The sequence below is a fragment of the Sporothrix brasiliensis genome, assembly GCF_000820605.1.
Source record: "Sporothrix brasiliensis 5110 chromosome Unknown Cont16, whole genome shotgun sequence".
Lineage (NCBI taxonomy): Eukaryota > Fungi > Ascomycota > Sordariomycetes > Ophiostomatales > Ophiostomataceae > Sporothrix > Sporothrix brasiliensis.
In genome coordinates this window covers 1,704,379-1,725,613 of record NW_024467135.1, presented here as the reverse complement: position 1 = coordinate 1,725,613, position 21,235 = coordinate 1,704,379, and the positions used below count along the sequence as shown (strand labels likewise).

The following is a 21,235-nucleotide window of genomic DNA, read 5'->3' as shown; positions in this document are numbered from 1 at the left end:
ATGCGTCTAAATGTCTAACCACCTGAAACATGTACTGCCACCGTCTACGGTATTATTTTATTAGTATATGATGGAACAAACAACCGCCTACAACTCTCGGCACTTGTGGCACACAATTGTTATACGCAACGGCCCATATGTCTCCTACGCAGTATCTGCCTTCTTGGCTGGCCAGACCAGCCAGGCGACAGCAATGGCCACCTTCAGGGCAGCAGCAATCCACAGGGCGCCCGGCATGCCCGCACTGCTGCGCTGCAGCCAGCCACCGGCAATGCCGCCCACGAGAGTCAAGACGGCCGCGGCGATGCGGCGGTTGCGCTTCGCGTTGGCGCGGACGGACACGAACAACTTTGGGTCCGAGAAGAGGTCGCAGTAGAGCGAGGTCAGGACGTTGGTGGGGACCTCGCCGTAGCCGAGGACGCGGCTGGTGTAGATCTGGCCGCCAAACTGGAACGCCAGCAGCGCAACGGGGCACAAGATGACGTAGTCGTTGGCCTGGGCTTCGCGGAGGGCCGACTCGGAGACGGTGCTGAGGCGGGAGTCGGCGAACGCAGGGATGACGGAGGCCTGGGCGAGGGCGGCGGCGAGGATCACAAAGATGGCCTGGAGGAGGCAGGTGACAAAGAGGATGACCTTGCGCTGCTGCGAGCCCAGGCGGCGGAACTGCGAGAAGGCCAACGCGCCCAGCTGGAAGCAGGCGATGGACACAAGGGCCTTGAGCCAGAGACGCGGCTGGCCGGCCGGTAAGTGCGAGGCGCCGAGGGCCAAAAAGATGGTGTTGCCGGTCTGCATGCTGACAAAGACGCCGGCGGCGTTGAAGGCGACGCTGTCGGACAGGCCAGACACGAGGCAGTAGAGGAGGAGAGAAACATAAGCGTAGGAGAGGTCGATCTCGTCGGCGAGGGATGACTTGGTCGAGGGAGGTTCGCTGGCCTTCTGGGCCTCGGTCGGGGAATGCGCCTCGAGGTCGGAGGAGGCAATTGCGTTTGAGTTTGAGTCAGGCGCCGTCGCGGGCGCCGGCAGCTTGTCGCCCATCGTGTGTGTATGACGAGACAAAAGAAGGAATTTGTGTATGGCAAGATTTGAGGTATTGCAGATGGCGCAGAAGAGTGGCACGTGTCTTTGGCACACAATGGGCGCCGTCAAACACGACCTACAGTACTCGCGAAGAAAGGAGGGTGGGCGTTTAAAGGATGCTGGGATATGAAAATATGTCGTAGAATCAGCAAGATTAAAGGAGCGAAATAATTACCGAGGAACATAAGAATCTACAAAATGTCGCAAGGAGTCACGATTTTTTTCTTCTTTTTTTCTGTTTGGTCGCATTTCGGAGTACTCCGAACAAGTCAGGTCGTTCTTGCGCTTTGCGGAGAGTCACATGACATGACGTGACGATCTTGACTGTTTTGTTCATTGGGACTCCATTGCAGCTCCGTTCAGCGGCCGCTAGCGCTGTCATGTTTGCTAATGCCAACCCCAAAGTCGCTAAACTTAATTTTTGCCGAATTTGGTTCCGTTGGCCACTCTGACACCAACACGATTGTAATACATGTCAACAAAACGAAATGCCAACATTGTCTTGGCCCTATTTTCCCACCTCCCAGTCTGCGAGGAAACGCGCCTTGACCTCCCTCCCATTCAAGCCTGACACACCAACTGTGATTGCCTGTCCCGGCATCAGGTCGAACATGTTGTCCTCCCAGCGCGGATCAAAGGAGCCGTGGGCCTCCTTGCCATCATAGACGGGCTCAATCCAGACGCCCTTTAGAGGCTGGTTGGCGACGACAGTGACGTGGGCGTCGACTTGGCCTTTATTCTTGCCATTCTTGGCATCCTTGACATGCGCCACCTTGACGTCCAAATTGGTGTCGTTGGGCCACTCGAGGTAGCGGTACGGCTCGGGCCAGTCGACATAGCGGGCGACGACATTGCCTTTGGCGTCCTTGAGCGACAGCTCCAGAATGATCAGACTGTCCTTGTTCCACGACGGCGGAGCAGCGAGGGTGCCGAGTTCGTTGTTCTGGCCGGGAAGGAGAGCGACCTTGCGGTCGGCGTCGGCCGTGGGGAGCGGGGACCACTCGTCTGCCCAAAAGTCGTACGCCTGGAGTGCGAGCGTCAACTCAGCGGCGGAGGCGGCCGTGTTGTGCGCAAAGAGGGCAAACGAGGGCGGCGCGGACGCCGCGAGGGGGTTGTTCTCGTCCACGAAACGCGAACCGGGCGTGCGCTCCGACGCGACCGAGATGGGCGCATAGAGGCGGCGGACCACGTGTACTACGCGGGCTTGGGGCGCACAAAGTAGTCGACGAGCGACCACGAGGTGCAGGGGTAGTCGTCGTTGAGCTGCCAGATGATGGAGCCGGCACAGCGTGCCTTGCTGACCCCCGACGGGGACCGCCCGCCAAACATCCGCTTCCAGTCCCGCAGCGCATACTGGTACGCCTCGGCCTGCATGAGCTGCGATGCGTAGGCAAAGTTTCTCGAGCGTGGACGTGTCGTACCGGACGTTCTCGGCCAGGTAGCGCGCGATGCGCGCGTGCGCGCCGTGGCCCTTGTTGTGGAAGTCGATGAGGCGCGACTGCGCGTGGCGGCCCTCGCCCTTTTTGCCCGTGCGCGGCGCAAAGTAGTCAATGGTGCTCTGGGCGGGGAAGCCCTGCATGCCAAACTCGGAGACGAAGCGGCCGGCCAGCTGCTTGTACTCCTGATACGGCTTTTGGTTGCCGTGCCAGACATCCCATTGATGAACGTCGCCTCTCGTCAGGTCGTTGGCCGCGAGGCCGCCCGGGCTCCACGGCGAGTTGGCCCAGTAAAACGTCTCGGGGCACAGACGAGCGGCCCGCTTGGGCAGAATGTCGAGGTAGATGGTGCGCTGCGGAAAGGAGCCGCCCGCCGGATAGGGCCCGCGGACGTCGCTGTGGTCGTACGCGACCTTTTCCCAGTCGAGCAGCATAAAGTCTTCGTTGCCGCCGCATAGAATGGCGAGCGACGCGCGGCTGCGGAAGCGCATCGTCTGGGCTTCAGCTTCTTCTGTGAAACTCTTGAGGAACGACCCGTGGACCGGCAGGTTCGTGCACGCAAAGCCGTAGTCGTGCCACACCAGCAGGCCCAGCTCGTCACAGGCATCAAAAAAGCTGTCGGACTCGTAGATGCCGCCGCCCCAGACGCGCAGCATGTTCATGTGCGCGTCGCGGGCGTTCTGCACCCAGTCAAAGTAGCGCTGGCGCGTGATGGTCGGCAGCAGTGTGTCGGCGGGGATCCAGTTGCCGCCCTGGGCGAAAATGTTGCGGTCGTTGACGCGGACCATAAACGTCGAGCCGGGCTCGCCGTCTGCCAGCGGTTCCTGCTGGACCGTGATGGTGGGGACGCCGAAGCGGGTTTTGTGCGTGCATTGGTTGCCACCAAGCGTCACCTCCAACACGTGCAGGTGCTGCTCGCCTTGGCCGTTGGGCCACCACAGCTGCGGGTCTTTGAGGTCGAATGTGGCCGTGGCCGACTGCAGGTTGCTGGAGAAGGTGACGGTCGACTTGGCCAATTTCTTGCCAGCCGGGTCGACGACACGGACATTGGCCGTCTCCTCGCTGCCTTCACCCACGACAGAGACGGTGACGGCCACCGTGGCTGACGTGTGGTCCGCAACAAGGCTGGTCGTGCGCACATAGACGCTGTCAATGCGGTTTTTGTAGGTGTCCAGATACACAGGCAAGTACGGGCCCGCCGTCACCACGATCGGGCCCCAGTCCCAGCCCCAGTGGTACTGCGCCTTGGTGTCTTGTCCAAGACGGAAACGGCCTCACCATGGTCGTTTGTGCTGGCCAGGCGCCACTGCCACGCCGTAACGCCGGTTCTGGTACGAGTCATGATGCGGCGGCGGTTGCGTTCTTGTTCTGGTGATGTTGTGATAGCGTGAAATTGAGCAACACCTTCGAGCAAGATGAAGCTTGAATTTCGTTGAAACAAGGCGTAGTGTGCGGTTGGAATTCTATATTTAAGGAAACAGAGAGCTGTCTGGGTAGACCACGGGACGAATTGGCAGGATAGGAAAGCAGACGAGAACTGAAATAGCTCCCCCGATCACCGCTGTTACAAATCAGGACATTCGTTTATCGTATCACATTTTGTCCCATCGTCTTTCAGTAAGCTCTGCGTCACAGAAAGGGATCTTGCGGCGTAGCTCCGAGGATCTTCCTTGCTAGAGTTGGCGACGTTGTCAAACGGTCTTTACTTCGTTTTCAAAACAAACGGAAGTCCAACCGACGAGGGGCAATCATTGTGGTCCACGGACTCGATGTGATCCGAATTGCATCGGGTTGTCGGTTCCGCTGAACCGATGTAAGACACTACAGCCCGCCGTAAAGTAGCGCAATCGCAGTGGGTTCCGAACGAAAGGGGAAATTCCCGTGTAAGTCGGCAAAAACGTCGGAAAGAGATGCACATCAGACTTCAAATCCAACCGACATGTCGTCTCACACACTTGTGCACTTCATTCTTGTATCTTGACTCGTGAATTCTAGCCGGTCTATCTACCTCCGGCCTCTTCTACTCCACTGCCAGCGGTGCACCGCCTTGGTCGGCCGAGGCCAACAGAGCCTCCAGAATAGCAAGATCCTTCAATGCCTTCTCGGCGCTCTGGCGCGGGTCGACGGCACCTTTGGCGAGGCTGGCACCAAAGGCCACAACTTCGGGCTTGACGCCGGAGGAGAGGGAGAAGTCCTTCTTGTCCTCCTTTTTGTCACCACCCGCAACCTCCACCCACGTGCTCGTCACTGTAGTGGGCGTCAGTGTCACGGCACCCTTTGTCGTGACGACCTCAATTTCAGAGGCCGACTTGAACTCCGTCCCAAAGGACACACAGAACGTGCCGTTGGTGTCTTTGTCCGTCGTCAAGATGGACTGCACTGTGTCGACCGGGGCCAGCTTCGGTTGGAGCAGCGTCGTAAAGGCGGACACCTTGCAAGAGGTGCCGCAGGCCAGCGATAAAGTGCACACCGCCGTCCAGCAGGAAGCCGCCCTGGTACCCAGGCACCTTGCGCCACTCTGTATTAAAGAATTTGTCATCGTCGCCAATCAGCGTGTTCATCTTCATGTGGAACGTCGTGACCTCGCCGCCCATCTGGCCGACGCGCTCAGCGGCGTACTGAATCACCTCCAAGAAGCGAAAGTTTTGGGCGACAGCCCCCAGTGCCTGGCTGATCACGGCTGGCTGCACCAAAATGGGCAGGCAGACAATAACGGCGCCAATGTCGGCGCGCGCCAGCAGGTCAGTCAACGACTTGCCTGTGGTGACCGGGCTGTCGTAGTAGACGTCGGGCTTCGGGCCCTACGTGGCCGCCGCAGCCAAAGCTTCTGCCGACACCTTCGATCGAGAGTAGACGGCGCCGAGTGTTAGGCTTTCGGCGGCCTCGACGGCAGGGAGGTGCTCTGCACTGGATTAGTGGGAGGCGAGGACCTACAAGCAAAAGGCTGGGTTCTGAAGATTTCTTGCTTACCGTCCTTGACAAAGATGCCGGCTCCAAGCAACGCGACAACAGTCATGGTGAAGCACGGTGTGATGAAGTGAAAGTCTCCTGTCGAAGTTGTTAGGGATGGTAAAGCTGTTCAGGCCGTCGAGGCTGAGTCTCTGGCTGAACTTGGAGAAAATAGGAAGACGATGGAAAAATTGAGAATGAAGGCAAAGGCAAACTGCAATGCTCCAGTACAAATGCAGCCCCGGCCGCCTGCTACCGAAGCTCTGGGACGTAATGATGTTGTACTTTCCAATATTCTGGTTTCGGCTTCGTCTGTCCCGCATTTCGGTCGCGCCAACACGCCATTCCCACGGCCATCTGCCGCCTGTCTCCAAAATAAACCGATGTCGGTTCCTTGACGTTCGTGCGGCCGTAACTGATAACTGAACCCTGAAGGTGGCACGCGACAGACAGATCATTCATTGCCTCTGTACAGCTATACGTACCCAGATACCTTAGCTACCATCCGTCTCGTGCGTCTTGCCTCATCCGAAGTGCGGAGCATCGACGGCATCTGGCCACAGGTTTGTGCATAAAGACAATGGTGTCATCCAGTCCGTGTCTCGGTTTATCGCTTCGGAGTGTCGCTTCGGGGGACATGCGACGCTATTCTGGGGTGGCCAGCGCGTCCTTGATGGCCGTCTACAGCGGACTTGACACGCTAGTTTTGTAAGTCTTTAGCGTCATACCTACCTTCCAAGAGAAGTAAACACCCCTGAATCCATGGCCTTCGGAGTATCGCGTCCGCCTGCCGACGATTCGTTGTTGACGACACAACCTGCATCGTCTCTACCGAGTCAGTTGACAATGATCCACCTCCATCTCCACTCGACCGCGGGAGCTGCGGGATGGACAGGGTGGAAGGCCGACACGGCCATGACTGGGAAAGTATGGTGATTTGGCCACCTCTCTTGTCTTGTTGATCTGACTTTTGCTCCATCCTGTCATTGCTTAAGAGGTCATCAACAACATAAGCAACAAGGAATCGCACTGCAGGTCTCACTCTATCGCCACGTCGAGTAACATAAATACAAACGGCGTCGCGGGCAGTCATCGTGTCAAGTTGGTTCGGACTTCAGCGACATCAGACAGCTTAGTAAAATAATACACAAATACACAGCACCACTAAAACTCCACCAACCTCCACGCCGCATCGTCTGCATCTACCTACTACCGTCATGCCTTCCGCTTCCGCCCCGTTTGATTTCCAGGAGCCGACCGTGGTCCGGCTCTCCGACGAAGAGCGCACAACCGGCCGTATCACTCTCGAGAACATTGACATTGCCGTGTCCGCAATACACCGTGACGGTCTCGTCGTACCTGAAAATGCCGTCAACACAGCCCACATGGACGCCATCAACGCCATTCTCGTGAAAGACGCCGAAGAAATGGCCAAGATGGACTCAACTCACTTTAATGGGGTTTGTACTCCCACCTGCATCTGTATTCATTTTTTTTTCTTTTTGAATGTGCAACCCCACATACTGATCTGCCCCCTTGAGGACCAGAACTCCGTCGACGGCCGCCCGACTGGCAACATGTCCCAGGGTCCCCCACTCGAGCCCGAGCTGCTCTTTGGCGACATCTGGGCTAACGTGCCCGCAGCGGCCGTTCTCTCCGCTGTCTTCGGCCCCAAGCCGCATGTCAACTATGTCAATGGAAATACGGCGCTCGGCGGCTTTGACGACGCCCGCCAGCGCGTGCATGCCGACTTGTTCTTCAACCATGCCCAGTTCCCGTTTGCCGTCGTGGCCAACTACTATTTGGAGCATGTGTCCCCGGCGAACGGCTCCACCGAACTGTGGCTCGGCTCGCACCGCGACACCTCGTTCCTCGACCACCGCAACTGCCACCCCGAGCGCGCCGACACGCCGCCGAGCGACACAGACACAGGTGCCAAAACGAAGGAGGGGGCGGCCGCTAAGGGCGCAGACTTTGGCATCCGCGACGAGCGCCTCGATGCCCGCCGCAAGCACGCCCCACCCATGCAGCCGACCATCAAGAAAGGCTCGGTCGTGCTGCGCGACCTGCGCCTGTGGCACGCCGGACCGGCCAACCCGGCCACCGACCCGCGCATCATGCTGGCCTTTGTGCCCACGCCCTGGTGGTATGCCTGTCCCGCGCGGGTTGTGCTGCCGGCGTCGTGCCAGGCCACGGTCGACAGCTGGGCGGCCCGTTTGCTGCATCCGGTGCAGTACGACGCGCACTTTGTGCCGGCCAGCCTCGACCACCGAAAGGTCAATTTCGTCCCCAACTTTAGCAGCGCCAACAAGGGCTACCTGTCGATGCTGCCGCCGCATCTAGGCTCGGGCTTTGTCGATGACGTGAGCAAGTATTAGGCATTGGTGCTGAGTGTGGACTGATGTAGTGGTACGGATTGTCGGAATGCCAGGTGGTATCAATTTACTGAATATATACATGCATTTATTTTGCGTCGACGCCTTACGCCAACGCAATTCCTTTTAATGCCATTAACTGTTCCACCTTGGTCACATACGTCTGCACCGCCGGGTTTGCCTGCCACGCTTGGATGCACCGGACCGCCATCACAATCGCCTCGCGCGCCCGCGGGTGCTGGATGGCTTCGAGACCCGGCTCTGCATACGAGCACAGCAAAAAGCATGCGTTGCACGGCGGCCCCACCAAGTTTGGCACCAGCAACAAATGCCGCCCCTGGAGCAGCGACTCGACCGCAAAGACATGCACCACCGAATACCGCAGTGACAGTGCCGCCGCTTCCACTGTCCGCTGGTCGCTCTGTCCGTGCTGCGGCTGGGACAGCATCTGCACCACGTACTGCCAGTACAGGGCCGCGTGCACCGCGTAGCACTGCGCCCGCTGAAACACCTTGATCGGGTCTAGCAGCGGCCGCACATCCATCGTGTCCACGCCCGGTCCCATTCCCAGTCCCATTCCAGATCCAGATCCAGTTCCAGTTCCAACAGGCGTGTTGCCGTGGCCCGTCGCCTCTGAACTCGCTACTTCGTCCAGGTCAAACTGAACTGGTGCCGGCAGGTTGCTGTGCCACTGTGCCATCTGCAGCGCAATCTCGCCGACCACTACAGGGTCAAACAGCGTATGTCCGTTCCACCCGCGGCCGCCCCGTTGTCTGGCAAAGATCCGCCGCAAAGCAATCTCGGACAAAAACCAGTAGATGCCGGGCTCCTCATAGTCGCTCATCGGGAGCGGCACCACGTCCTCAAAGTCTCGCAACAAATTGGCGCTGTATGACACATACGCCTGTAGCTCGTGCTCGATTAGATAGCAGGCCCAATAGCTGCGGCAGAGTGCCTGGTAACTGGGGTCGGCTGTGGTGTCCGGGAGTGTGTCTAGCACGCCCACAACGGGGTGGCCGCTTCGGCGAGGCCGCTGCAACAATAGAATAACCTTTTCAGAGGCCCGTCGAATGAGTTCAAACGCCTGTATGGGTCGGATCGCATACAGCAAGTAGAACGCCATCATAATATGGCACTGCACATGCGCCACCGTGTTGCGGAATGTGGCTTGCCGTGGGCTGTCGACGAGGGCACATGCTGCCCGAAAGTAGGCCCGACCGGGAAACACCCGCGCGTCGTCTTCCCTGTGCTGATGGCCCTCGGCAAATGCTCTCAGCGCCAGCACCAGTAATGTCAGACTGGTCTCCACGTGTTCCGGTTGGAAGCGCAATTCGACCGTCCGTGTCACTATCTCCGAGCATACCTGTTGATCGATGATGGAACACCATGGCAGCACGTCCCGGTAGAAGATCTGCTGGAGCTGCCAGCACCGCCGGGGGGTGACATTCAACCATGCTGGCAGGTTGCACATGTCGAAGTCGGCGGCGTCGGTGCCGGCGTCCCCGTTTCCACTCCCATCAGCCGACGTTGACGCTGGTCCTGCCATCAGCGCCTCGCCCTGCAGAAACTCAGTCTCAATGTCGTCGTCGCTGCCGATGCGCGCCATGGGAATCAAGGCTGGCGGGCATGGGTGACCATCAAGGCGTGCAATACCCTCAAAGGAAAGGTTCCCGACACGGGGCTGGATCCGCAGCGGTAGGCGAGGCACATGATCGTAGGAGGGGGAATAGGAGGTGTCGGCTGTGGTCATGACAGTGGCGGCCGTGTCTGTAGACTGGGGAACGATCGGTGCTGACGGCCTTGTCGATGCATGCACTTGCACGGCGGCTTGGATGCTGTCCTCTTGTCGATTCTTTCTCGTTCAGCAGACCCTCGATGCGGTGCAGACACGAAAGCACTTCGCCGGTGTCTGCTGCCACAGCGGTATGGCCACTCACATTCACGTCTCTCCGCGTTGCGGCTGCAGCCCTCTTCTCCTCGGGAGGCTCGACCGTTCGGTAGATGCACTGGGCCCCGATCTGCGCACAGAACGAGCACGCCGGCCGGCCGGCATCGCAGCGCGTCTTGCGTGTTCGGCACACCTCGCAGGCTACCGACACGCGCTTCTTGGGGTAGTTTGTCTGCACCGTGGGGATGGGGATGGTGGGTGGGGGTGGGTTTGCTGTGGGTTGGACTGCGGACTGCTTGTGCTGCAGACTCTGCGTGTGTACTCAAGGTACTGCCAGTGCTTTCGGTGCGGACACGCTTCCTCGGTCCACCGTCGCCACAGCAAAACGACGAGGCCTCGGAAAAGTCAGAAGCCGGTGTTCGTGGCGTGTGACCCATGGCGGAACGGTGAATGTGGACGTCGTGGCCGGACTGTCGGATGCTGTGCCTAAGAATGGTGAAATGGGACTGGAGAAAGGATACAGATGAAAAGGAAAGCGATCCACCACAGATGCCTTCCCTTTTTATCACGCCCGACTCCCCGAACAAGAAAGAGACATGGCAGAAGGAACGATCATGGTAGGAGTCGCAGCAATGTGACCAAAATATGGGGAAGGTGCGCTAGCCATACCAGCTGCAGCATACTACCCCAGACTTGGCTTGTTGACGGCGTGCCTTCCCCAGATGGAATGCACCAACGTCTAGCGTCGGTACTAATTACCCGCAGAACAAGTTCTCTCATCGCTCCAATGTAGACACAGAATTGACCGTCGTTTTGGGGTCTTGTGATTTTGCTTCTCGCCCACCAGTCGACACACCCCATTACACCGCCCCGCGTCGTGGCTTCTCGGCGTCGGATCACGGCTCGGATGCGCGTTAGCCCTGCGGGCGCAATGGCCTGTGGAGACATGGGGCCGGTCGAGGCACGCACACTGTTTGCCGGCCACGGCTTTCAAAGGTGTGCAGGAGCTTTTGGGTTTCTTCTGTTGATGGATGGCTGTGTCGACGCAGATCGGCGTGCCCAAACTCGGTATTGCTCTTCTTTCCCCAGATTCGCGTTCGCTATTCCCATGTCGATACCCCGGATTATCGCTTGATTCGAGCCCCAGTTCACCAATCAAATGTCTTGCGTTGACATTTCGACGTCCATGGCTTGGGGGAAAGGGGCATGGGAACACACATTCGCTGATGCATGCACCCGAAAAGCAAACGTTGGTTTTGTGTTGGGTGCTGGGCCATGTCTACCTGCCCGCCTCGAAGCGCAAGATATACATATATCCGCCTGCATGACCCTGGACCGGCATCCCGTTGCGGTTCGTCCTTTGGCCTTTGGCATCTGTTTGCGTTGTCACATTTACCGTATCTCCCACTTGTCATCGTCACAATCTTCTCCATTGCGTCTCCACCATGGCTGCCACGGACTGGGATTGGGCCGAGTCCCATCCAGAGAAGTGATGGGCTATGATCATGAAGCTCAAGCGTTTCACATTGTGGTCGCTCTACATTTCCATCGGGTCGATGATGCTGGGTTGATCATGGACCGTATCGGCCGCAAGCACACCATCTCCTTGGGCATTGTCTTCACGTCCGTCGGCATCGGCATGCAGATTGCCTCGCACGAGTGGACACTCTTCCTGGGCGACCGTCTTGTCAATGCCGTCGGATTTGGCGTCGTTTACGTCGTCTGCCCCGTGTGGATCGGTGAGAACGCGCGGCCTGAATTGCGTGGCTTGTTCTTGCGCTTCACCAATGGCCCCATCATTCTAGGACAGTTTATTTGTTGGCGTTGGGGATGTTGTCACAGTTCTAACTTTTCTTCCTTGACTTTAGTACACATCTGACGACTGATACTCGACGTCGTAGCTGCTTGTGGCCGTCGCCACCTTGGCTACCGTGGCTTGCAGCGATTTGTACACATCCGACTGCCGGAACGCCGCCGCTGTCGCTGCATCCTTGTGGCCCGTCAGCGTCACGAGCACGTTGGCATCCTCACGCTAGGGGGCCACAGCAAGAAAGTCAAAGTGAGCCGGCGGCTTGATAAACTCGGCGTAGGCCGCGGCTGCAGCGGCCTGGTCGGCCTGGGGCACGGTTGCGTGCGAGACAATGTAGGAAGCCGCCTGGGGCGTCTTGTCGGAGCCAGTGGGCAGGACGATGTGGTGGCAGGCAAAGCTCGGGTTGGCGCCGTCAATGATCTTACCAAAGCCCGGCTTCACGGACTGGTACTGCTCACCCGGCTCAAACTGATCCTTCTCGGCGGCCGAGGTCCAGTCGGCGAGCATGGCCACAACCTGGTGGTCGGCCGTTTGAACCCCCACGATGCCCTGGCGAGAGATTGGGAACTTGGCTACGGACGTTGCAATCTCGCTGTATATGGAGGAGAACTAGGATGGTAAGACCTGTCAGCGTGCGTCCCTCTTTCTTTTTTTTTTCACGCAAGCAGTCGTTGCACATGTCTTGGCGTGTTCTTGCCTCTTCCTCTGAAATAGCCGACCTGAGGAAGGTGCAGATCTCGGTCAGGCGGCCAGACCCGTCGACGACGGGGTAGCTGATTGGGAATGCCATGCTGGGCAGATGTGTGGATTAAATGTGGTGAGGCTGAGTAGATGGGACTTTCATGAACTTGACTCGACTCGTACAGCCCTTGAGAGACAACATCTATCAGTTGTATTCTGGGTATTGCTCAGTTTTGTTCTATTTTATTCGATCTGCTCCTTCATTGTTTAAATGTCATAAACTCGATCGGTTCCTAAACCAAACGCTGGCAGCTGATCACGGCCGTTGCAGGTGAAATTTGGATGAAGCTTCACTTACACGAGAGGAGAAAGTGGAGCGGCCGTGGAGAAGAGAGAGTGCGCTGCTGGGCACAACGCTAGAGTGTCATGGAGGTGATGGTAGAAATGTCTGGGGCTAGTAGCGGAAGATCGGTTCGCTTGTTCAACTCCGAACCGGTCAGAGTCGACGTCTGTAAGGAGTAGGATCCAAGTCAGTCATTTCCATTTTATTTCTTTAGAAATAACAAGAATGAAAATAATTAAACAAATAAACCGCATTGAAAATACTCAATTTAAGAAAGCAGTCAATTGACAATTCGAATATTTGACCACATATCCTTCTTACGTTCTTCGAGTCTGGTGTCCCAGTCCCTTCTCCTACTAGTCCGCTCGCACGTTTGTCTACTAGTGCTAGTGGATATGTTGCAAGCTGTGGCCTTTTTCTCACGCGTCCTTTTGGTTCGGACATTGGACGTGTTGAGTGCTTCGTGTCCTTTGTGCGTTTCACTGTTGGTTTTCCTGGGGTTTCCAAAGGCCGCGTTATCCGTTTCCGCTTGTTGTGCGCCACCACGGCCTGTGTTGTTCTTGGGAAACGAGTCCATATTTCTATCCTCTTCCGGCTACTTGACGCTACCGAGTTCATCCGGTTTGCGGTCGTAGGGATCGGGGGACATTCTTCTCAGGGTACACAAGTGAGTCGACATGCACACAGCTGGAAACCTGCCCGTCTCCCTCGAATTACACCTCGCCATCCAAATGATCGCAAATGAGCCCGATCGACGACCTGAAGCCTCTGAGTGCGTGATACACCCCTTTCTGCAAGCCGATGATTCTCTACAGGATAAAGGAGCAGGCCTAGGTTCGTCAGCTCCTACCGGTACTAACAGTCGACCATTGCCGCCACCCGCGTTGTGCGATTACTACCAATGCGAATCAAAACAAAGTTTGTTCGCCGTCGTCTCTTTATGCTGTGTGAATTCCAGTTGCTCCATTACTTTTTCAGTTCTCTCTCTCTCTGTGATTTCTTCTTGGTTTTCTTTCTTGTTTTTTTTTTTTTTTCTTTTTTCTTTTCTTTTTTTGTCGAATTTCATTCGTTCAGCTACTGCGTTCCAAGTATTTGGTGGCATTCGTCTTCTGTGTTTTGCTGATTTGGAGCGCCTTCCAGGCAACCAAGCAAACCTCCTCCACGTGATTTGCCAACCTGGTCGATAAGTTCATGTGCTGCGACGTATTCCCAGTTGCATGCCACTTGGAAAACATCACTGTTATCATCAGCACTCGCGTCAGGACATGTTGGCGAGGCGGAATCTAACCCACTAATTGTTCATGGAAATGTCGCGAGACAATACCTTTTCGCCCATGGAGGATGAGAGTGCGTCGAGAGTTACTTCGCTTCACACCGACCGAGCCTTTGATGCCGAGACGAGACGCCGCCAGAATGCAGCACGTCATCTCGAAGTCCTGAAGAAAGAGCACGAGACCTATGCGCACTGTCATGAGATCCTGGTCGCGGCCGACGTCGACGCCGAAGCCCAACCGGTGCACGTCACTCTGTACGACTGGACTTGCCTCCAGCCCTCCCCAACGTCATGGCCGACGTCGCCAGAGCCAACAATGTCAACACCGTCGCCATCGGCGACCTTTCTCGTCAAAGACCCAGGGTCGGTACTGGCGGCCGTGAAGGGCTACCTAGACTTGGGCACCATTCGTCTGCCGGTCACCGCGACGTCTATCGCCGACCTCTTAGTCGACGAGGCACAAGACCATGACTACGACTTCTGCGATGACGAGGACACCCGCAGAGACTCTGCCGCTGCATCGTCTGGCAAGACGCCATCGCTACCGGACCTGCTTCAACGCTTGCGACAGCGTTTGGCTCGCCAAAGGATGGCAGCAAGAGGGCAGCTGGTGCAGCTCTGGACGTTCCCTGTGCAGACCCTGACCTCTGACGATCTGTTTGCAGACAGTGCCAAGAAGTATGTTTGGCACTGGTACAAGCCCTCGAGTCCGTACGTGCAGAAGGGTGCCTGGGAGTCGCAGTTGGATGCTGTTCTCGAAAACGGGTCGTGGATGGCTGGGAAGGACTTGACGTTGGTCGTGCGCCGTGTATCGCAGCAGCTGTGGCAGAGCTTGGAAGACGGCTATATGCCAATGGACCCGTTTTCGTCAGAGAATGGCAAGGTATAGGCGTGGTCTCTGGTGATGCAACAGATGTATTTGTTAGCAACGGAAAGCCCCCTAAGGATGGTATGGATGCAGTTGGGCTTTCTCGCCTCACGTCACGTCATGCCGACAGCCAAGGGCGGTCATATGACATTCGTGGAAGTTGATCGGGGCTCTGCTTAGGCTGGGCACATTTGTGACAACAGACTCATGCTGCAGCTTAACGGAGGCCAATCAGCTGGGAAGGGACACGATTTGCTGACAAGCTATTGGGAGGCAGGCCAAATTGGAGAGATCAGTGGTATGGGGAAGGTGGTGTGGGCACCAGACCGGTTCAGATGGCCGGTCGTTCCTTCCTCTCGATGCAGGTACAGTAGCTTAGTGAATGTCGTCCACAACCCCCATGGAAACCAAAAGGGAAGCTGCAGAGGGAAAGATTTACTTGGCAGCGGCAGGTGCCGTGCAAAAGGGGGATGAGGATGGTGGAAAGAGGTTTACATGGATCATGTTCTGCCATTCTCCGCTGCTGGATGAGCTCCCAAAATCAATGAGAGGATGGAGAGAAAGTGTAGTCCTTTGATAGTCTTTTATTTAACAGCCACTGTTGCTTTGGCCCCAATGTACCTGATTATTGTCGTACGTGGGTGCTCCTTCCGTACCTGGCGAAGACTTCTTGTGTGTTCCGATTAGGAAATAGCAACCAGCTGACCTCCTCTTCCTCCTTCCTGATAACGACGCAGCAGAGGCAAGAAAACGCCAAAGGAATACATCGGACGCGGGGAAGCAAACAGACAAAATGCCAATATAGGAAAGAGCTGAAAGAAACGAAACACCGTGTGGCAAATGCGACATGGCACTCTCTCGTTGTGTTTACCTGCTCTTTCCTGTTTTGTACTTGTCGTCTCCCACGTCTCTCCTTCTCTTTCCTATTTTAATCCCCTTCGTCTCCCTCTCTCTCTCTCTTTCGCTCCCTCCTCTTTCTTCTTCCCTTTTTTTGTATTTTCAACCGCTTCTACACACGCTCCCTCAACACACCTACACTCGCTCACAACCACTTGCTTACCAGCACACTGAAGCTCTATTGAAGAAGATCAGAACTGCTCCTTCACTTTCTCAGCGTCCCTTCTTTGTCACAAGGATACACCATCGAGAAGTCCACGGTAAGCGCGGATATGTCTTCTCGCCCAGCCCTTATATTTGCACATTCGACTGACGATGTTGTCGGCAGTCTAGCTTGTTGCTTCATAGCTCTCCCTCCTTTTACCTTTGCTCCCACGATACTTCTTCGTCACCATGCACGCCAACCTCCCGAAGAAGCTTTGTAGCGCTTTGCTGCTCTCAACTATCCCGGCTGCTACGGCTGTGGCCAGCGCCAATACCAGCCTGGACGGCAAGCGTGCCAAAGGCGACAAAAATGACCCCATTGCGTCCTTTGAGCCGAATGACGCAGTGTTCAAAGACTTGATTGAAATGCATGAGAAGGTTAACGTCTCTACGTTCACATGGTACAGTTCCTTCCTGAGCCCGGTTTTGTCCTCTGTTTTGAAAAACGTCCCTTCCCACATCACACGCTGGTCTTTATTTGTCTCCACTGCCCGCTAATTTATCCTCTCAGCTGCCACTTTGGCAATACCGACACCTGCTCGGACCAGTCCTGGTATCATCGCGTTACCGGCAAACTCTAGGCGAGTCCGCTGCAGCTGAATGAGACCAAGCCTAAGACAGGCTCCAACATGACTCTCGAGACCGGGTTCAACGCGACCTGCGACGAAGGTGGACTCCCTGTTGAGGTTGAAGTTCACCTCGAGTAAACAACACCGAAGTGAACCGCCCGGACGGCGGCTTGTGAGCGCTTGGATTTGCAAGCGCAGCCTTGTTCGACGCGTCCAAGGACGCTCGTTACACACGACATATTGTTTTTGTCTATGGTCTGGCATGTTTTACATTCAATCTGATTGCAGTCTGGCAGAGGGCATTTTACCTGCACATTTTACTTTTGTTTCACTTTCACCAAGCATTCTTCGACCTGGATTCCTGAGAGGCCTTTGTGAGCCACGAGCTGCCAGCTGTGGTCCACTTCTTCCAGTATGCTTGTCGTCGATATGGCGTTATCACGGATAGGATTACGGATACCATGGATATGACTTGGCCAGCGGGGTATATTACAGGCCGGAAACACAAAAATTCACAAAACGACAAAAAAAAAATGAAAACCACCTACGGACGGATGTATGCGAGGAACGAGAAGGATCCCAGTTTTTATGATTTGTTATGTATCTGAGAAAAAACACACAAAAACAGTCCACCAATCTACCTCCATTACATCAATAAATCTAGACGGGTTGTCACCTCTGTCTTTCGCTATGCTTGCTGGCCACGTATTCCTTGTGACGCATTCCGTCATTCTTCATTCATTTGCTTAGACCGACCTACGCCGCCGCCTTTTTGACGATGAGCACGACGCCGAGTGCCACGCCGCGGACGGTCTCCTTGCCCTTCTCCACGCCTGTGTCCTGGATGAGACGCTCGACCTCGCGGCGTAGCTTGCGCAGGACGTTGTCCTCGCCTTCGAGCCGGTCCGGGTTCGCCTCAGCCCAGCGCGTGTAGATGCTGCTGGTGGACATGACCTTCTCGAGGACGTCCATGTTGACGGCCACGTCGGCCACATCCATGAAGCGCTCCGACATGGTCCAGTCGCGGCGCACAAGCTCGCTCTGGGGAAAGGCCGCGACGGGCTCGGGCGCGGTCCACGGCATCAGCAGGTCCCGGTACCCGTTGCGCACAATGTGGTTGCCCTCGTTGAAGTAGGGCTTGAGCTCGTGGTCGTGGAGGTGGTCGATGGCGGCCTGGACGGCGTCGGCAGCGGGCGAATCGGGATGGATGCGCAGATCGCCAGTGGTCCAGAGGGCCACCGAGCCGCCCGGTTTCAGGACCTGGGCCGCGCGCTTCCAAAACTGCTGCATGTCGAACCAGTGGGCGGCGTTGCCGACCGCGACGAGGTCCACGGTGCCGTCCTCCAAGGCCACGTCGGCGTCGCCGCCCGCCGCGCCAAAGTCGTTGGCCCCGCCCTGGCCATAGCGAATGGCCTCGCCGGACGCCGATGTGCCGCCGAGCTCTTTGGCGGTGGCAAGCATGCCCGGGGCCGGGTCGATGCCATAAGCGTGAGCGAACTGCGGGGCCAGGGAGCGAGCGACGTTGCCCGGCCCGCAGCCGAGATCGACGACGATGTCAAACTGGCCGCCGGTGGTTTTGTGAGTGGTGGTGATGAAGTCGTAGACGGACGGGTGGTAGTCTGGGCGCACATTGGCATAGTGCTGGCCCTGCTTGGCGTTGTACTTGCTAAAGGTCGTTTCCTGTGGAGCAGACGACATGGTGGGCGACGTGCACTGGCGGCTTGGCGCTGTTACAAGGAGGGGGTCTTTGGGTCTCTTGGTGTTGAGTGTAAAAAATGGAAAGAAAAGAAAGCGAGGCAATTGGGAGGGGGGGAAACGGAAGGAACTGGTCTTGGCGGGGAGATGCTGTCACCGACATTTAAGTAGCCAGCCTGCCCCGTCTGTCTGTCCCAGTACAGCTGAAGTCCATGTCTTGGCGAGTTTGGAAGGCCCTGCGTTGAGGAGTCTTGGATGCCTGTCCGTTTCCGTACCTTTTGCAGCTTTTGTCCCTGAGCAAAGTACGAGCGGCGGGATTGTGTGCCCGTTGCCGGTCTGCAATCTGCCGGCACGTCTGATTTGACAGGTCTCTTGGTATTGTGCCCCTCTCCCATCGACCTACTCGGCCAGTCCATATCAACAAAAGACACGACATGCATGGGGCTGTTACATCTCTATGCCCCTCAACAAGGGCCCAGAGCGTTGTTGCCAAACCCCTTCCACGGCCACGTCGCGCAGCTATTGGCCCGGTCTTATTGTCGAACCGTTGTTGGGCCTGTCTGACCCTGTGCCTGATCCTTTGTGCATGTCGCTCCTGGAGACTCTGTTTCCTGGGTTTTAGCGTCTGGCGGCGCTTATGGCAAAAGACCGATTTCCAACTCGCTTGGACCATTGCAAGTACCTGCGAGCCCAACTCCATTTGCGCCTCGCCTCTGTAACCCCTTCTGATTTTTAAATTTTTCTGTCGAACAAATTAATGCCTTAGGCCGAAATCTTTACGTAAGCTTTTCGCTACCGTATCCAGCCTGCGGTTTTTCCCTGTCCTGGTGAGTTTGTCTACTGCTGGTTCGATTACTCTTTTTATGCCGGGGTTTGTTATCTGTACGTTTCACCTTCCATGCTAGCCCGACCGACGCCCGACAATTGCATGGAAATTGACGCCGTCACGTCTGTGCAGACCATGGCACCGCCAAGCTTTGCGCCTGCCACCGAAGGCAATCGCACGCATCACGGCCGTATCCTGCCGCCATTTGTCTTGCCGCCGCCACTTGCTTTTGACCTAAAAAATGGACGTAGACCAGCTACACGTACATTGGGCGGAAGGCTCGGTTTTGACATAACACCCCGGGGCTTGCATGAGGTTTACATTGCAGCTTGTTCCAACCAGCATCTACTGCCGTTCTTATCCCAAACAACGAATATCGTCGAACTCGAGCGCGACGGCCAAGACATCTACAAACTTCAGAGATCACATAAAATCTACGGCGATTACTGCATCTTCTTCACAAAAAAAGAGATAGAGGGTAAGGAAGTTGTCGGTATAGAGAGTACACGGATGTCGTGGCTGCTTCGTCACTTAACGCTGCGTTTGAAGTTGGCATAGCAAAGTCCGTGGTTGCGCGCAACCTAGGATGCACTGTGGTCAACAAGGATACGTACGTGATCTGGAAACAACCGCGCATCTTGGTCTATTTAAAGAAATGCTCCGAGTTTCGAGGCTTGCGGTTGTTGGATTTGATTATAATGTCTTAGTAGTCTATAATACGCTTGTGATTAATATAGTACTACAAAACTCCCCCTCTTCGTCTCTCGTTTCGCTTTCCGATAGCCTTCGTCACCCAGGCACAGACCCGGAGCTTCGTCAAACTTGATCATTCGTACTACGCAAACCGTATGTGTTCTGAATTTCAAATGGAACTATGACATAGTCGAAATATGGTACTGACAGGTTAGTGGAATACTGCTTTCCGGAAGATGAGGTACGTTGCCGTTTCTTTTAGAATTCCCTGATTCATTAGAAATTATTGGCTAATTATATGTAAATAGAAACACCAGGAGTATTTGGAGAAGCAACACTATACGTCCTCGCTTTTAGTTTTGTAAGCGAGAGGTCGAATAACGCTGACGATCCACAGCCGTCTACCATCGCAGTTCCCGACGACTTCACTATTGCCCAGAGCAAAATGGGGCACACCGCGTGTTGGACCTGGGTACAGGCACAGGTTCCTGGGCAATAAACTATGGTACGTTGCGCTCTTCTTCACCTTGTCCTTTCCTTTGTATACGCTTTGAAAGAGAAACACAACTGACATTTAACAGTCGATACCTATCCGGCCGCTCATGTCATCGGAGTAGACATCAGCCCAATTCAACCTCTATAGTACGTTTGATTTTTCTGTCTTTTCGCACTTCCTATATCTAATCTGCGTACAACAGCGTGCCGGAAAACTGCTGCTTTGAAATTGACAATGTCGAGCAAGATTGGACTTGGTCGCCACATTTTGATTTCATCTATTGGCGGTTTCTGTATTGCTGTTTTGCCAACGTTCTAGGGATGATTCAAAAGTGCTTTAAGTATGTTTTTTTTTCTTTTTTTTTTGTCGTTTTGCCCACAAAAGCTAACCCACAAAGCAATATCAACCCGGGGGGGGGGGGATATCTTGAGATGTTCGACGGGTTGTAACTTATGTGCGACGACGGCACGTTACCGACTGACTGTGCACTTCACCGACTGGTTTCTTTAGTAACGAACGCATCGACAAAACGGGGCCGTCCTATCGATAAATCGTCGCACTATGCTCAGATGATGCAAGACACAGGCTTTGTGGATATTGTCCATAAAGAAGTCAAGTGTCCCATCAACGGGTGGTCATCGTCGGAACTAGGTCCCTTCGTGTTGAAATTGTTTGAATCTGATCTAGAGGGTCTCTTTATAGCACTTCTTTACAGCTATTGTGGCATGACGCGCGCAGAGGCGATTGTACTTTGTGCTGGTGCCCGGCAGGATTTACGCAACACAAGCATACACGCGTACTGGGGTTTGTACGTCTTCCCCTCGTTACTTAATTTATATAACAACACAATGTCTAACATTTTACAGCTATTATTCCTACGGCAGAAAGCCAGACGAGAAAGCCTCTAAGAGGGTGGCCACAATCTTCAAGCCTATGGTTGTCGAGAGAGGGGGGAACCATCTTCGCCACATTTGTTCGTCTATTCGTCATGGTGTTCTTCATAACCGTTTTGAATACCTTCACTCCTACCATTTGACATCTATTATTTTCCTAGCTTTTGTTTTTCTTTTCTCCTTCACCTCATTTGTTCTTCAAAGTTTGATTTCGTTGTTGTAAAGAGTACAGATATGATAGTTTACATTACTCGCTGGAAAT

General features: G+C 55.4%; 9 protein-coding genes across 9 annotated transcripts; 3 read left to right on the top strand and 6 right to left on the bottom strand.

Moving 5' to 3' along the window:
- Positions 1–144: 144 nt before the first annotated feature.
- Positions 145–1,035, bottom strand: SPBR_04379 (uncharacterized protein; the record flags this gene model as incomplete). The annotated part of the gene is made up of 1 exon (XM_040762662.1): positions 145–1,035. The coding sequence occupies one exon, from the start codon at positions 1,033–1,035 to the stop codon at positions 145–147; it is 891 nt and encodes a 296-aa protein (XP_040621784.1).
- Positions 1,036–1,585: 550 nt separating this feature from the next.
- SPBR_04125 (beta-mannosidase precursor) lies at positions 1,586–3,855 on the bottom strand (the record flags this gene model as incomplete). The annotated part of the gene is made up of 4 exons (XM_040762408.1): positions 1,586–2,224; positions 2,293–2,476; positions 2,499–3,765; positions 3,792–3,855. The coding sequence occupies 4 exons, from the start codon at positions 3,853–3,855 to the stop codon at positions 1,586–1,588; spliced, it is 2,154 nt and encodes a 717-aa protein (XP_040621783.1).
- A 678-nt stretch (positions 3,856–4,533) lies between these two features.
- On the bottom strand, positions 4,534–5,529 carry SPBR_04351 (uncharacterized protein; the record flags this gene model as incomplete). The annotated part of the gene is made up of 4 exons (XM_040762634.1): positions 4,534–4,944; positions 4,982–5,285; positions 5,319–5,415; positions 5,484–5,529. The coding sequence occupies 4 exons, from the start codon at positions 5,527–5,529 to the stop codon at positions 4,534–4,536; spliced, it is 858 nt and encodes a 285-aa protein (XP_040621782.1).
- Positions 5,530–6,679: 1,150 nt separating this feature from the next.
- SPBR_04303 (uncharacterized protein) lies at positions 6,680–7,840 on the top strand (the record flags this gene model as incomplete). Its single annotated transcript, XM_040762586.1, has 2 exons — positions 6,680–6,922; positions 7,010–7,840. 2 exons carry the CDS (start codon positions 6,680–6,682, stop codon positions 7,838–7,840), a joined length of 1,074 nt encoding a protein of 357 aa, XP_040621781.1.
- A 103-nt stretch (positions 7,841–7,943) lies between these two features.
- SPBR_04129 (uncharacterized protein) lies at positions 7,944–10,162 on the bottom strand (the record flags this gene model as incomplete). The annotated part of the gene is made up of 3 exons (XM_040762412.1): positions 7,944–9,611; positions 9,775–9,998; positions 10,057–10,162. The coding sequence occupies 3 exons, from the start codon at positions 10,160–10,162 to the stop codon at positions 7,944–7,946; spliced, it is 1,998 nt and encodes a 665-aa protein (XP_040621780.1).
- Positions 10,163–11,262: 1,100 nt separating this feature from the next.
- SPBR_09169 (uncharacterized protein) lies at positions 11,263–12,325 on the bottom strand (the record flags this gene model as incomplete). The annotated part of the gene is made up of 4 exons (XM_040767295.1): positions 11,263–11,479; positions 11,606–11,715; positions 11,770–12,127; positions 12,255–12,325. The coding sequence occupies 4 exons, from the start codon at positions 12,323–12,325 to the stop codon at positions 11,263–11,265; spliced, it is 756 nt and encodes a 251-aa protein (XP_040621779.1).
- A 1,541-nt stretch (positions 12,326–13,866) lies between these two features.
- On the top strand, positions 13,867–14,721 carry SPBR_04399 (uncharacterized protein; the record flags this gene model as incomplete). The annotated part of the gene is made up of 1 exon (XM_040762682.1): positions 13,867–14,721. The coding sequence occupies one exon, from the start codon at positions 13,867–13,869 to the stop codon at positions 14,719–14,721; it is 855 nt and encodes a 284-aa protein (XP_040621778.1).
- A 1,269-nt stretch (positions 14,722–15,990) lies between these two features.
- Positions 15,991–16,508, top strand: SPBR_04486 (uncharacterized protein; the record flags this gene model as incomplete). Its single annotated transcript, XM_040762769.1, has 2 exons — positions 15,991–16,179; positions 16,383–16,508. The coding sequence occupies 2 exons, from the start codon at positions 15,991–15,993 to the stop codon at positions 16,506–16,508; spliced, it is 315 nt and encodes a 104-aa protein (XP_040621777.1).
- A 618-nt stretch (positions 16,509–17,126) lies between these two features.
- SPBR_04364 (uncharacterized protein) lies at positions 17,127–18,068 on the bottom strand (the record flags this gene model as incomplete). The annotated part of the gene is made up of 1 exon (XM_040762647.1): positions 17,127–18,068. The coding sequence occupies one exon, from the start codon at positions 18,066–18,068 to the stop codon at positions 17,127–17,129; it is 942 nt and encodes a 313-aa protein (XP_040621776.1).
- Between the last annotated feature and the right edge of the window lie 3,167 nt (positions 18,069–21,235).